At 47.8% G+C, this 15,985-nt stretch overlaps 2 protein-coding genes across 7 annotated transcripts in view; both read left to right on the forward strand.

The window, feature by feature from the left end:
* EPB41L4B (erythrocyte membrane protein band 4.1 like 4B) overlaps window positions 1-7,143 on the forward strand; it is a 129,353-nt gene extending 122,210 nt beyond the window's left edge. For all 6 annotated transcript variants that reach the window (XM_041762623.1, XM_041762628.1, XM_041762625.1 and 3 more), the window contains 2 exons: window positions 3,061-3,206; window positions 4,425-7,143. In XM_041762623.1, the coding sequence (XP_041618557.1) occupies window positions 3,061-3,206; window positions 4,425-4,494 (216 nt within the window). In that variant the 3' untranslated portion in view covers window positions 4,495-7,143. The remainder of the gene's footprint in view (window positions 1-3,060; window positions 3,207-4,424) is intronic.
* A 4,156-nt stretch (window positions 7,144-11,299) lies between these two features.
* FRRS1L (ferric chelate reductase 1 like) overlaps window positions 11,300-15,985 on the forward strand; it is a 30,304-nt gene continuing 25,618 nt past the window's right edge. The window contains exon 1 of the mRNA XM_041762635.1: window positions 11,300-11,569. Within this exon, the coding sequence (XP_041618569.1) occupies window positions 11,332-11,569 (238 nt within the window). The 5' untranslated portion in view covers window positions 11,300-11,331. The remainder of the gene's footprint in view (window positions 11,570-15,985) is intronic.

Consider the following 15,985-nt stretch of genomic DNA (forward strand, 5'->3'; position numbering starts at 1 on the left):
GAGGGGCAGAGGGAGAGTCTCAAGCAGATTCTCTATTGAGCCCACAGCCCAACACAGGGCTCAATCCCAGGACCCCGAGACCATGACCTGAGCTTACATCAAGTATTGGAAGCTCAACTGACTGAGCCCCCCCAGCTTCTTTTAATCATATGAACTCTGTGAGGTTGAGAAGAAGTTGGGGTTTGGGACCTCCATCCTTTGGTTATTTTATTTTATTGAAGTGAGCATCACATAAGATAAAATGAATCATTCTAGAGTGACATTTACTACATTTAGTGTCGTGCAACTGCTACCTCTCAATCCAAAGCACTCTTTTTAAAAATATAGATATATTTTATTTATTTATTCATGAGACACACAGAGAGAGAGGCAGAGACACAGGCCGAGGGAGAAGCAGGCTCCCTGCAGGGAGCCCGATGTGGGACTCGATTCTAGGGCCCCAGGATCACGCCCTGGGTGTGAAGGCAAGCACTCAACAGCTGAGCCACTCACGTGCCCCAATCCAAAACATTCTTATCATCCCCAAAGGACACCTCATTCCCATGAAGGAATCACTCCCCATTTCCCCATCTCCCTCCAGCCTCTGGCACCCACCAATCTGCCTTCTGTCTCTGGACTTCCCTTGTGGATATTTCAGATAAATGGAATCTTATAATATATAACTTCTTGTGCCTGGCTTCTTTCACTGAGCATCATGTTTTTGAGGCTCATGTACAACGTAGGGGGTACTTCATCAGTACTTCATTTCTTTTCATGGTGGAATAATATTCCATTGCATATATATATATACACAGCCCAATTTGTTGATCCATTCAGTCACTGGTTGTCTTTGGGTGGTTTCTACCTTTTGGCTACTGTGAATAATGCTGCTGTGAACACATGTGTGTGTGTGTTTGTTTGAGTTCCTGTTTCCAATCGGGTTGGAGCTACATCTTGATAATGGTGTGATCTTAGGTAAGTCACTTTGCACTCCTGGCACCAGTCTCCTCTTATGTGAATGGAAATGGTAATATGAGGGACCCCTGGGTGGCTCAGTGGTTTGAGCCTTTGGCTCAGGTCATGATCCCGGGGTCTTGGGATCAAGTCTGCATCAGGCTCCTTAGAGGGAGCCTGCTTCTCCCTCTGCCTGTGTCTCTACCTCTCTCTGTGTGTCTCTCATAAATAAATAAATAAAATCTTTAAAAAAAAAAAAGAAATAGTAATATGAATATCCTGTTTGTATCCAATATGAATATCCAATTAAGGATCAAAAGGATCACAGAATGTCCCACAAGTGTCAAGCGTGGTGGTTGTCCCTCAAGCCCAGAGAGGAAGGGGGGTGTAATTAATGAGAGCAGGGAGTCATGACAACCTGCTTCATGTCCCCCCCCTCCCTTTGTGTCACTGAGCAGCTTTTTTGAGTCCTGCAAAATGTCAAAATATTCTTAAACATTTAAATACTGTAGTTTTGGGGCAGCCCTGTTGGCTCAGCAGTTTAGCACCGCCTTCGGCCCAGGGCATGATCCTGGAGACCCGGGATCGAGTCCCACGTCGGGCTCCCTGCATGGAGCCTGCTTCTCCCTCTGCCTGTGTCTCTGCCTCTCTCTCTGTGTGTCTCTCAGTGAATAAATTAAAAAAAAAAATCTTACCCCCCAAAAAAATAAAAATAAAAAATAAAAAAAATTTTTTAAAAAAATCTTTAAAATAAATAAATAAATAAATAAATACTGTAGTTTTCTCATGTGCAACATGAATGAGTTTGGTGATTTTCAGACTTCATTTTAGGCTGCAAGTTTCCTTAAATGAAAGCTTCTGCAGAAGCTCACTACATAAGAAGTGGCTGCCTGGAGCAGAAGTGGGGGGTCCAGGATCACCTTCTCTTTCCCCTCACCCTCTCCTCCTCCTCCCAGGGATCAGAGTTTATAATTCCTGGAACTGAGTGATCCCCGAGGCTCCTTGCAGAGGCTTCCTGGCCAGTCTGAAGGATCTGTGAGATGGGCTGGGGGTGGCCTAGGGGTAACCAAAAGTGCACTCTCTTGAGCTAGATGACGGTCACTACCTGAGGTGGCTTTGGACACATGAACAGAGAGGGAAGGGGCAGTGGCTGGTGTAGCTTTGGGGGTTGAGCAGAGGTAGGGAGGTGTCCAGCGGTCCAGGCAGAGGCAAAAACAGGTTCCTGGAATAATGCATTTCCAAGGTCATGAGCTGCTTCCAGCACCTGCCTTGTGAGAACCAGAGGGCAGAGACACAGGGCCCAGGCCAGCCAGTTAAATGCTACTCCCCTGCAGCTCCACTGGGCACAGCTCCCCAGCTGGAGGCTCCGGCTCCACTTCCCTCAGCTGGCCCATGGCGGGCTCTCTGGCCTCCTGCCCAGCCTTGGCAGTGCTGTGAGACACCCAGGGAAGCCCTTCCTGAAAAGCTGGGGGCCAAGATGGAGCAGGAAGCCAATGTCAGAAACCACACTGGCACTTTTAAGAACTGGGCAACCGTGGCTCGAGGGCAGCACTTTTCCCAAGGTTCAAGATAGTACTGATGCTGCCAGTCTGGGGACCATACTTCGGGAAGCACCGAGATACTGGTGAGAAACACCAGTTCTGGAGTCAGCTAATCCTGCTCCTAAGTACTGGTTCTTCTTAACATTTACTGTGTGACCTTGGGAAAATTACTGAACCTCTCTGAGCCTTACTTTTCCTTTTCATGAAGTCAGCTCTAAGTAAGATACACATTTTTTTCACCTTTTAACTCTCCAAAGTCAGAGTTCATTGCGTTAGTGGGTGCGACAGAGTTCGAATGGCCACATTTTTCTTTCTCTGTGGCACATGCCAAAATGGTGGATCTCACAATGGACAGTGTCTAAGGTGATGGAGGATGACCTCTACCTGAAGGATTGTCAAGAGGTAATACGTGTAAAGTGCTTAGCATAGAGCCCGGCTCAAAATAAAACCCTTTAATAAGTGGGAACTGATTTTAGCTGTTATTGAAAAATAACAGGAATTGTGTGCTAAGGCTTAGGGAGTAGCTGACAGTTTAGAAATGGGACCCAAATTGAGATTGATTTCCTCTTTTCTGTTTTCTCTCCAGGCGGACTTTAGAGACAGTAAATTACCGTGCTGTCCTGGCCAGTCTTCCCCACTGATTCCAGCAGTGACCCTGAGGCCTTTGACAGAGACCATCTCCACAGTGCAGACCATCTACACCACTCGGAAGCCTGTTTCTCTGGCAGCCAGGTGAGTCCGACCAGTGGGTACCTACCGGCAGGTAACTGGTGATGGGAAAGCAGGCACAGGCCCCAGTTTCATTGGGTCTCTGACGTCTAGAAACCTTTTATGTATTCTTTCATTCATTTTATGTATTTTTGAAATGTCTACAAAGGCTACATAGTATTATTCTAGGTCCTTGGGATGTAACCGTGACTAAAACAGATAGAAGTCCTACCTTTGTGGAGTTTACAATTTAGTGTTGGGTGTGAAAGAGAGAGAAAGAGAAGAGAGAGGGAGAGATGGTGACAAGCTAGGGAGGGAAATGAAACCAAGGGCAGGCCAGGAAGGCCTCACTGAGGTGGCTTGTAAGCAGATACCTGAAGGTGGGGAGGGAGCAGGCTGTGGATATTATGCACTTGAACAACTCATCAGAGGGAACAGCCAGTGCTAAGACCTCTGAGCTGGAGCATGCACCGAATGGTTAAGGAAGGGAAAGGGAGCCAGCGTAGCCAGGGCGGAATGAATGACAGGACAAGAGGCCCATGACCTTGTAGGTTGGGGCCAGACTGTACTTGTTGGCCACAGTAGAAAGGGATTTCTACCCTGTATGAGATTATTTAAAAACTTGGTTTGTGCTTTCGATGTACACTTCATGTGTGTGTGTGTGTGTGTGTGTGCGCGCAGGTGCGCCTGAGCGTGTGTAAACAATGGAGAAGGATCCCATAGTCAGGCAGCCGGGCCAAAGGGCCAAGAAGTCAGAGGCAACCCCTCAAAGGAGCCAATCTTATTTCACTCAATTTGTTTATTAAGATATGGGGGAGAGGGGGGCTCATCTGAAACCGATTTAGAGCACGACTGAAAGAATTCTAAGCCGTGGACATCTTCCGACTCATTCAGAAGACCTTTACGGAGAGGCGGCTGTGTACCAGGTCCCATGCTGGGCTCTGGGGCGTGAGAGACGAGTGACACATACACATACGGCCAGTCGGCTGGGGAGCAGTGCCCTGAGCAGCTGTCAGTCTGGTGCAGGGGGGGGGGGGGGGGGGACCCAGTGGGCAGCCAGACAGTTTAGATCATTGTAATGCTGGCAAATGTCAGGGGTCCTTAAGGAGCCTGAAAGGGAAAGTCAAGAACCAAGGTCAGGGGAGAAGACGGTGGGGGGTGGGTGGGGGGAATGACACCGTCCTTGTCATTTTTTTTTTTTTTTAGTGTAATCTCATTATTTCATCACCTGCTCTTCTTCAGCGCAGAGACGCTCCGGCAGGAACTGGAGAGAGAGAAAATGATGAAAAGACTGTTGATGACCGAACTGTGAAATTGTCCGCTTGTTGCCTGGAGGATGGCATGGTGCCTTCTGTCCGTTTTCCTTCTTCGGGCTTTGTGTGCTCACTCCAGCACAACACACGGATGTGTGCTCTGCTCACCCAGGTCTCCGTGGTTGGGTTGAAGCCAACGTCTGGCTTGACTTTCATTGGAGAGGTTATTTTCTGTCTCCTGAGTATTAGAGGTTTTCTGCTACTCAATCTAGCTGGGCCGGGATTGGGTAAGCCTGGGAGAAGAAAGATGGGGAAATGGGATTCCCTCTTAGTACTGCCTGTGTGTCTATATTCATAACCACAGGGGTTAACATGGAACGGAATCCTTTGTTATCAGTCTCAACCATGATTTTGTATGATTGAAACTTGCACCAAGCTTCGACTGTTTGTTAAAGAGTCATTTTTAATGAGAGAACAATTCTATACTGCTGGTTTTTCATTTACACTGGTAATTATACAGGTCTTATAAAGTCTAACTTAACACTCATTTTTATTCAGACACGAGTCGATGAGCTAAAAAAAAAGAAAAAAAAGAAAAAAAAAGAAAAGGAAAAAGAAAAGAAAGTTGTGACCACCAGGACGGAAGAACTTCAGCGAAATCTGAAATACCATTTAAATTGTGGATTTGTTGGATGCAATATTATTTGGCATAAACAGAATTCTTCACTTGGACCCAAAGTAGGGAATCAGAGCTTACAGTTATCTAAAAATTCTTACAAAGATGAGATAATTCAATATCAAGATCCATTGGGGTGTCCCATTAAGGAAAATTCTTTCTAAAGTTGATGAATTCTTGTCCTGTTGATAGAGCCTTGACCAGATGACACTTTGTTCTCTTTTTATATAGTTTCAAGAAATGTGTTTTTAAATTTTTATTATGCACTTGAACAACTTTGCAGGAATAAAGGCACCCCCCTAACCACAGACTAGCCCCCCTAAAGTGTTTCCCACGCTCTCAGTGAATATGCACACATTTTTTTTTCCACAGCTGTGATGAGTGTGTACATACTCTTTGGTTGTACTTCTCCACCTCACACATATCTTCCCTTTTCAACACAGACCCTGTGCCCTCAGCAACTTCAGTGTCTGTATATCCACATAACATGGTTAACCTCACTTCTCCCTGTTATTAGGTATTTGGGTTGTATCCAACTTTTCACTCTTATAAATAGTGCTGCTATGAATGTCTTTGTAAACAGTGCTCCTTCCTTTGGATTCTTCCCTTGGGAATATCTCCACCGAGGGGTTACAAGGTCAAAGAGCATGGAATATTTTATAGCTCTTGTTTCATATTGCCAGATTGCTTTCTAGAAAGAGCCAATCTCTGGGTTGGAAGGACCTTAAAGGTCGTGAGGTCCACTCCCCCTCTTCCCTCTGAATGCTTGAATCCCTCTACAATTTATGATGCCACCAGCAATGTATAAGCATTTCTACTTACCAACAGTTCTGCCGGTATTGGGTTTTGCCATTTTAATTTATTTTTGCTAGTTTAATAGGTGTGTACAGTTGTTCTTGAAAGGTTGTTTTATTTCAGTAATTGCTAGCAAGGCTGAGCACTTTTCCATGTGATGATTTACTAGCTGTATTTCCTTGTATGTAGACTGTCCATCCACTTCTTATGACCACTTGTTAAGTGGAATCGATCTCGTATATTTGTATCAGAACTGTATTTTTATGTTGTATTGTATAGTTTGCTCTCCTGTCCCGATCCTTAAAACTGAATGGTGCCAATAATTTGATACTAATGATTATAAAAAAAATGTAATGCCTCATTTTCTCGCATTGTTGTAAGATGAGGTATGTAAGCAAATATTCAGATAACAGAGGATTAACCCTTTAAAGTGCTGAATCTTTAAAATTTTAATATTTTTTTGAGGGGAATCTTTCTAAAACGCGTTACGCACTTCCCTGCCTTAGTAAACGGTATACTGGAGAGTATTTAACCTTATCTTGATGAGTCACGGTCATCCTTGTACACATCAGCCCCTTTTGTACCTTGGTGTGGTGCCGGTGATGTCCTCGGGAGAAAACATAGGGCTTGGCTTGGCCTTTCACAGACTATTGTGCTGTTCTCACTGATGAATTTTGTTGCTTTCTGCTCTATTGGTGAAGCCATCTGGGGCATTTGTGGTGTTTGGGACTTTTTACTCCCATTCTATAGGACCCCCCCCTCTCCGGCTATACTTTCAAAACAGCTTTACCTGTTCTTTATTCTTGTGCACACGATCCAAACTGTGTTCCTGTACAAGACAGGGGAGCTATCTGTGTCTGGGGTTGTAACCTCTTGCCAATCCAGCACCCTCCTCCCAACCTGCTTTCTGAGTCTTCTGCTCTTCACCTCCTGCTCTCTGACGGAAACCTCCTGGGCAGAATGGAAGTTTTCTCAGAGAAGCCAGGGAGCCAAGTATGACATATGTGTCAGGTGTGCTTTGCTTCTGAGGAGGGCTGCATGGGCTTTTGGGACGCTGTTTTCAGGAGGCTGTGAGCCTCCTGCTTTTTTTTCCCCCACATCCCCCTGGGTTCCCAGATGTTCAGCAGTTGATGTCACTGGAAGTCTGATCCCAACAAGTTGGCTGTTACTGTATATGAAAACCCAGTACCTTTGGCAGCTCAGCTCTAACCAGTAAAATCAAGAGGATTCCATTGTTTCAGCAGTTGTCCTGGTTATTTGCCTACTTAAATGTATGACGGGGGCTCGGCGTGGTGACCTGAGGAGATGACATCATGTTGGTTGGATTCATAGGGACAAAAATAAATTGATATAATTTTATCTTTTTTATATATTTAAAACAACAGCACCATCCAGTCACACAACACATACCTGATGTCTGGGGGCGGGGGCGGGGGGCAGGGGCAGGGGCAGGGGGGCAGCTTATTGACATATTCTTGCCAGAACAACGGCTTCAAACTGTGGACCACAGACTCCTGGTGGGCGTGGGTGGGGGCACTACAAGGGGCCTGAGAGTCCTGCAACCCACAGAGTTTGTGGACCATAGACCTGCATGGAAGATCCTTATGTCCAAAGAATTTAGAAACTAGGTCCTAAAGCATTCAGAAGATCCCATCTGAATGTACCCCAAATTTTATATTCTCAAAATATCACAGGAATATCCTGAGGTCTTCATCTCTCTCCTTCATCATCTCAGTTTTTTAAAAACTGGAAATCCACCATCTCACCCACTTTAAAGTGTACAGTTTGGTGGGGTTTTTTGTATGTTCCCATTGTTAGGCAAACCTCACCACTCTCTAATTCCAGAATATCTCCATCGTAACAGAAAGAAACTCCCTGTCTACAGTTACCACCAATTCTCCCCTCCCCCTACCTCCTAGCAACCACTAATTTACTTTCTGTCTCTGGATTTGCCTCTTCTGGACATTTCATATAAATGGAATCATACAATATGCCGTCCTTGGTGACTGGCTTCTTCCACTTACCACAGTGTTTTCAAGGCTCATGCATGCAGTAGCAGGTATCAATACTTCATTCCTTTAATGGGTGAATAATACGCACCATTGTGTGGTGGTACCACATTTTGTTTATTCATCATAAACATTTGGGTTGTTTTCACTTTTTGGCTCTTATGAATAATATAAACATCCACATACAAGTTTCTGTATGAACATATATTTTCAGTTCTCTTGGGTATATAACTAAGATTGGAATATAGCTGGGTCATATGGCAACCAAAGGTAAAAAAAAAATCACATATACTAGGCAGTCAGAAGAATGGGCATATCTGTTACTGGTCAGATACTGTAACACAACACTGATTTGGGGGAGTTTTTATAACAGAAAAATTATTTTAAGGAAATGGTTTTGGTGAGAAAGAAAAAGTTGCTGTCTGTCTTTTAAACATGAAAATTCAATGAAATTCAATTCAGGTGCATCTCTAAGTTCTTATTGGAATAGCTGGCTCTTATTCAGCCAGCAGACTGAATGTTGGGAAAAGTGCTTCCACAGAACATGTGCACTGTTGCGAAAACCACAGTGTTGATTGGCTGCTCGGCGAATTCACATCACTGAGGAACAGAGAGTCTCTGCAAAATCTGGGATGTAATAGAGGGGAGTGTGTGCTGAGAGTGGGAACAAGTCTCCCTTTAGGGCTCAAGTCTTATAAGAAAACACAAAGAGGGGCACCCAACTGGCTCAGTTGGTGGAGCATGTGACTCTTGATTTTGGGATTGTGAGTTTGAGCTCCATGTTGGGTGTAGAGATTACTTAAAAAGAAAACACAAAAAGAAAATCCCAAAGGATAATTTAAGTAAATGGGAGAGAACCTCATGAAAGGAAGAGCCAAGTCTGTAGGGAACTGAGAACCAGAGTGGTTTGCATGCAGACTGAGTGATGACAGCTATGAAGATTTTCCCTAGGAAAGAATCCACACATCACATGGTATTCCAGCACCACCCCTGAAGCCCCTCTATGGCCCCCACCTTGAGCCCATGGGCCCCAGATTTTTGATAGTTGAAACCCACAGATTACCTGCAAGCTTCATTTTAGGCTGTGGTTGCAAACCCACCTCTAACACCACTCCCCAACATCCCCCTACCAAAGAAGGCCCACAAATTCCAGACCAATTCACTGGAAGAATGACCTGGTTTTCATTTGCTTTCTATCTGGCATCATCACTGTTAATTATAGTAATTTAAGTGAAGGGAATAAAAAGGAAAGTGAAAGATAACAGGTTGGATTCTAAAACCAGAGACTCAGTACTGAAATCAGAAGTCCAATGCTTCCTTTATTGATTGATTGGTTTTTGCTAAATGTTGGTCCATTGATAACTTACCGTATCTTTCCTGGTGAATAGGAAGAAAAAGAAAAAGGAATTGCAAATTTTAAGAATGAGTTTTTCTTTTTTCTTTTTCTTTTTAAAAGAATTACAGGGGCAGCCGGGGTGGCTCAGTGGTTTAGCGCCACCTCTGGCCCAAGGCCTGATCCTGGGGCCCTGGGATCGAGTCCCACGCTGGGCTTCCTGCATGGAGCCTGCTTCTCTCTCTGCCTCTCTCTGTCTCTCTCATGAATAAATAAATAAAATATTTTAAATAAATAAATAAATAAATAAATAAAAGAATGACGTATTAGCAGAGTTTCTATTGGCTTTTTTTATATTTTAAAATGTCACACATTGTAAAGCTATGGGGGTTTTTTGTGTGTTTTTTAAAAGATTTTATTTACTCATGAGACACAGAGAGAGAGAGGTAGAGCACAGGCAGAGGGAGAAGCAGGCTCTCTGTGGAAAGCCAGATGCGGGACTCGATCCCAGGACCCGGGAATCACGACCTGAGCCAAAGGCAGACGCTCAACCACTAAGCCACCCAGGTGCCCCACAAAGCTATGTGTTTTGAGGAAGAAGCTTCTTTTTTTGATTTTCTTAAGTAGTTACAGTTCATCTTATCTTTTTTCAAATAATAAATCTATTTCTTATACAACTGGTGTACTGGGAAACCTGGTGAAGCCCAAGCTTTTCATGAATGGCACCTGATTCACCTGTCAGGCTAAACATGTTTAAACTTCAGTGGGACAATTCACCATCGGTAATGGCTGATACACAATAGCAAACACCTGCCTCTGGGTCACATAGCGCTTTTTCCTATTTCCATCCCATCTCCCATCTCCCCCGGTTCAAAAAAGGTTGAGATCACTAGTTTCTCTTTGAGTCTTTTGTAATCTTAGGCATTTCGCTCATGATACCTATGGCATCGAACCCTATCAAGCCTCACCTGTGTCATCTTCCCTCACCTTCCTTGTCTTCACAGAGGCTACTGATGCACCACTCCTAAACTGGCTTCTGGACCTGCATTTGGAACCTCTATGCTTTTCTGCCTCCATAATTATTTTCTTTGTTTATGCAATGAAATATAAAGAAATGGGAAAAAAAAAAAAAAAGCAGGCTAAAATGCTGGCTCTGCACTACCAGCACGAAAGGAATTGGTCCATGTTTTCTAACGGAAAACAGCTTAGCAGTTATCACTTCAAAACCGTCAGAAGGACTCCAGGACCTGGCATCTTTAAGTGGGTGGTGTGGATAAGTCGAGTAAACAAGTGAAAGGGAGTTGCAAGCCACAGGAGCGGATTTGAGAGAGTGGAGACTTGGGGCGGGGGGGTCATCAGGCATGGTGAGGTCCTGCCAAGGTCTGTGCTGCCTGCTGCCGGGAAACAGGGTAGACCAGTTGCTTAGTTTGGAAGGGGTCCGGTCATTCAAGGGAGCCGGGGCAGTCTGCTGAGTGCACATTTCAAAAGTGCGGAGTTCCAGTTTCCCCTCTGGCTCTCGGCGTCTCAGTTTACCTACCTAGAGAGTGGGGATCCTGCTGTCTCACCTGTGTGATGATCCCAAGAAATAATGGGTGTAGTAAGTGCTTTGTGTACACCAAAAGTGCTGGAGCAAGATGAGGGGGTGGGGGGTGGGGGAGGCAGCGGTTCCCCAGGTGCGCCCAAGGTCCACCCCGCAGAACTCGGGTGCGCATCGAGGCCTCCCGGGCACGTCCTGGCTCTCGGGTCTGCAGTGAGGCCTGGGATCTCCGGGGATGCCCGGAGGCAGGGGCGCAGCAGGGCCGGCGCCGGGGGCGCGGGGAGGGAGCCCGAGCGGGAGCGGAGGACGCGCGGGGCGAGGGGAGGCGGCGCGCGGGCTGGAGGCTGCGCAGAGCGGGCGGCGGGGACGCGGGCGGGCGGGGACGCGGGGGGCGGGACGCGGGGCGCGGGGGGCGGGGGGCGGGCGCGGCGGCGGCGGCGGCGGCGGCGGCGGCGGCGGCGGCGGCGGCGGAGCGCAGTGCCCGGCCCGGCCCCGCGGCGCCCCCGCTGCGGCCCGAGCGGCCTGGCTGCGGGCTCGGAGCGCGGGATGGCGCGAGCGCCGCGGCGGCGCCCGGGGGCCTGGGGGCCGCTGCTCTGGCTGCTGCTGGCGGGGCCCGGCACCTGCGCGGCCAGCCCCGCGGACGACGGCGCGGGCCCGGGGGGCCGGGGACCCCGGGGCCGCGGGCGGGGGGACTCGGGCGCCGACGAGGCGGCGCCGCGCCACGACTCCTCGTACGGCACCTTCGCGGGGGAGTTCTACGACCTGCGCTACCTGTCGGAGGAGGGTGAGGCCGCGGGGGCAGGGGCGGGGGGGAGGGGAGGGGAGGGCGCGGGGGCGCTGCGCGGGGGAGGCGGGGAGGCGGCCCGGGCCGGGGGCGGAGCGCGCTGCTCGGACCCCGCGGCCTGCCTGGCTGCCGGCGCCTTCCGCCCGCCGCCCGTTTCACAGGCGGGGAGACTGAGGCCGGGACCGGGAGGTGGTCAGCCCAGGCCTGGAGGCTGCGGGCAGGGGGGTCCGCCCGGCCCCCACTCTCCCTGTCGGGGTAACGGGTGGCGGGGGAGGAGGCCGCCCCCTGGCCTGGGGTGTGTGAGAGCAGGGTGCGAAGCAGAAATCACAGTTTTTAAAAAATTAATTAATTAATCTAGTTATTTTTTTAAAAAGATTTTATTTATTTATTAGAGACAGAGAGAGAGAGACTGAGAGGCAGAGACACAGGCAGAGGGAGAAGCAGGCCCCATGCAGGGAGCCGGAACCGGGACTCGATCCCAGGTCTCCAGGATCACGCCCTGGGCCGAAGGCGGTGCTGAACCACCGGGGCTGCCCTATTTATTTATTTATTAATGAAAGACACACACAGAGAGGCAGAGACACAGGCAGAGGGGGAAGCAGGCTCCCTGCGGGGAGCCCCATGCGGGACTCGATCCCAGGACCCCGGGATCACGCCCTGAGCCGAAGGCAGCCGCTCAACCGCTGAGCTACCCAGGCGCCCCCAGAAATCACAATTTAAACTGATTTTTTTTTCTCCTCCTTGTCTGTATTGACCTACATTTGCAGGGACGAGTGCCCCAACCTTTCAGCGTTCTGTTGCTGCTGGCTGCCCTGCCGGCAGAGCTGGGGCGTATTTCTGTCCCCACTCTCATCCCAGTTCTTTTGTGTGACCACACACGTTAGGGTTCCCGACTGTGAGCCACCATTGTTGGGTGCTGCTGGGCCCGGAGAGGAGGGGTTTATCAGCCACAGACCTCCCTGTGGAGTTGCTTTAGTGAGCACAAAAGCCAGCTGATTCTGTGTAGAAGGAATAGAAACTGGCCTCTTCTGCAATTTGGAAGGTAGCAGTTTTCCTATTCTTCTGCTGAAAGGACTGGGCAAGAATAAAATTGGGTTTGAAATGTACCCGCAACTGATATGATGCTGGGTATATCTGTTATGAAGGATTTGGGTTAGCTGTATACAACAGGCACACATTAATAGCTTAAGTAAGATAGAAGTTTCTTCGTCATGTAAAGAAATCTAGGAGGAGGCAGCAGTCTGGGCTGGTATTAGAGGCTCTATGCTCATTGGACACCCTGGATCCTGATCTTCTGCTTCTTTATAATTCCTAGCGTGTAACTTCATGGCCCAAAACGGCTGCTTGATCTCCAGCCACCTCATTCACTGTCCAGCCAGCGGGAAAGAGAAAGTGGAAAGGTCACTAACCTCCTTTATAAGGGGATTACTCAGAAGTCCCATATAGCAATTATACTTCATTTGCCACAACTTACGTGGTCACATTAAAGGAGGCTGGGAAACAGAGCCTTTTAGCTGAGAGGTAGTATGCCCAAGTAAAAAATTGAAATCATTGTATTGAAGTGGAAAGGATGGATTTGAGGAATACAGTAGTTGGGTGGAGGTTCAAGTGCTGAAACAGAGACCCCATATTTAGTGGCTTAAATAAGATAGTTTTTTTGTTTTGGGTTTTTTTTTTCCTCCCATGAGTCTGACTGATCTGGGCAGTTGGGACAGCCCTGTTCTACAAGGTCATCAGGTAACCCAGGTGCCTTCCATCTTGTTCTACCATCCAGTAAAGCTTTGTCCTTGTCTGTGTGGTAGAAGATGGGTTGCCTATGTGGCCTTCTTCAAGCTTGAGGAAAGGTGGGATGCCTGGGTGGCTCAGCAGTTGGGCATCTGCCTTTGGCTCAGGGTGTGGTCCTGGAGACCCGGGATCGAGTCCCGCATCAGGCTCCCTGTAGGGAGCCTGCTTCTCCCTCTGCCTCTCTCTCTCTCTCTCTCTCTCTCTCTCTCTCTGTGTGTGTGTGTGTGTGTGTGTGTCATGAATAAATAAATAAAATCTTTTAGAAAAATATTGAGGAAAGGAGAAAGAGGAAACTCAGAACAAGCAATTACCTTTGAGGCTGGTTGCACAGATCACTGCAGTTCACATTCCTTTGGCAAGGATATAATTCCATGACCTAGCTGCAAGAGAGGCTGAGAAATGTAGGCTTCCAGCTGGGGTGCCATGTGGCCAGGGAGGTGGAGAGACAGGGGAGGGGTGAGGGGGTGAGGATGGCAAGCAGAAGCAGCATCTATCACTCTGGAAAAGAATAAACGTTTCAAAGCCCATCTGGTTCCCAAAGGATCAAATACCTGTTTATTCTGTTCGTGCTCAGCCCAGCACACTGCCAGGTGCCTCACACGTGGTGCCTGAGAGCTCATGTCCTCATCGGGCGGACGGACCTAACAAAGGGAGGAAAGAAGGTCAGATGCTCTGTGTCCAGTTGTACGTACGGAGAGAATGAAGTTAGTTGTAGAGTCCAGACGGTTTTATGAACACGGACCCCAGGTGGCTGCAGACGTAAGGAAGGCTTTATAGAGTTGAGCTAGGAGGTATGAAAGACTTTGATGAGCTAGAAGATAGGACATTTAGGTGAGATGCTCCCCCCCTCCTCCCAGGCAGCAGGGCATGCAGGGTGTGTACAAATCCCTGGTTTGCCTGCTTGCCCTTCTCACCCATTCTGCACATTCAGCCTGAAGCTCAGTTCTAACCCCCAGAAATCCACGATGGTTCCAACCTGCACACTGGATGAAGCTTCAACTCCTTTATCTGGAACTTTCTCTTTGGCTCAACTTCCTTTTATAGCCCTCTCTTACTCCTCCCCTTCGCTCCCCCTGGGGTTTCACTGTCCTTTCGCCTCTCTAGCACTTTCACCTATCTTCAAATGCAGATCCTACAGCCAGCTGGTGGGTGCTAGTTGGGGATGTTTGTGGGCTGAGCCTCTCAGGGGCAGCCCCTCCGCTAGATTCCTTTGGGCCTGGGTTGTAGCGCTGTGGATCCTGAATAGAGACTTTCTCAAGATCCTTAGAAATAATCAGTGACATTGCCTTAAAGGGGTTACAGCCAGAGAGGGAGAAGCAGAACTGGGGAATGTCCCAGGTGGATGTTGTAACCCAGAAAGCCATGGGAACACTAGCAGTGTCCCTAGCCATGGTGAGGCCCAATAGTGTGAGGCTGCAAAATAATTGATGGATTCAGGAGATGAGAGATGAATTTTCCTGGGATAAATTCAGTGGAGAAAGGAAGGACCCTGATCGATTTTGAAGGAAGTGGCAAGTAAAGAGGTAGAAATAGTGCATTTAAAATACTCTATTGGTACAAATGAGACTGTCTTTTTCTCATTAGTGATTGGGCTACTTGTTTCCTCTATGCAGGGTACCCTCTTCTCAGGTTCAAAGTAGACAACTAACTGAGTTTTCAATGAAAAGATGGCCTGGTACTATGTAAATTTATTTATTCATTTATTTATTTTTTAAATATTTTATTTGTTCATGAGAGACACAGAAAGAGGCAGAGATGCAGGCAGAAGGAGAAGCAGGCTCCATGCAGGGAGCTGGTGTGGGACTAGATCCCAGGACTCCAGGATCAGGCCCTGAGCCAAAGGCAGATGCTCAACTGCTGGGCCACCCAGGTGTCCTGTAGTATGTAAATTAAAAAGGGGGGGGCGGAATTAGAATAATGGGGATGGAGAATTCACTGAAACTTTAGGAGAGCCCACTGACCACTACCCACCCTGTCTAGAAACCATTTCTCCAGTGTCCTGACCGCCCAAGACTACCCAAAGCCAGAGGCTGAAAACTGGCTAATTTGGTATATTTAATTGCCCCCTAAATATGTTCATTTTTAAAAACTTATTTTATATTTTGGTTTAACACTGCTAAATGGGGTTTTTTGGTAAGTTGTTATTTGGAGACAGTGTGAAGAGGTAGGGGTGGGGTGGGCAGAGGGAGAGACAGAGAATCTTAAGCAGGTTCCACCTGCAGTGAGGAGCCCATCACAGGGGCTCCATCTCATGACCCTGAGATCATGACTTGAGCCAAAATCAGGAGTCAGACACTTAACTGACTGACCCATAGTTAATGCTAAATATAGATTCCTTTGGGCCTGGGTTGTAGCGCTGAGAAAGAGAGAAAGAATAGAGAAAGTCTCTATTCAGGATCCACAGCGCACATTAACTATGCTATATTTCAGAATTCTTAGCGGTTCCCACTGTCTTAACCTATACCTCTCATCCTTATATTCCTAACTCCACTGCCACCTCTTTCAGGGAGCCTTCCTGGATTTCCTCCCATCCCCTGCCACTAAGCAAGGATGTTCTCTCACACCGTACAATCTAGCCCCGCTCTTGACCCTGTTGGCTCTCTATGATCAAGAGTTTGGATAGGGTGCTAG

Source organism: Vulpes lagopus, chromosome 7, assembly GCF_018345385.1.
Source record: "Vulpes lagopus strain Blue_001 chromosome 7, ASM1834538v1, whole genome shotgun sequence".
Lineage (NCBI taxonomy): Eukaryota > Metazoa > Chordata > Mammalia > Carnivora > Canidae > Vulpes > Vulpes lagopus.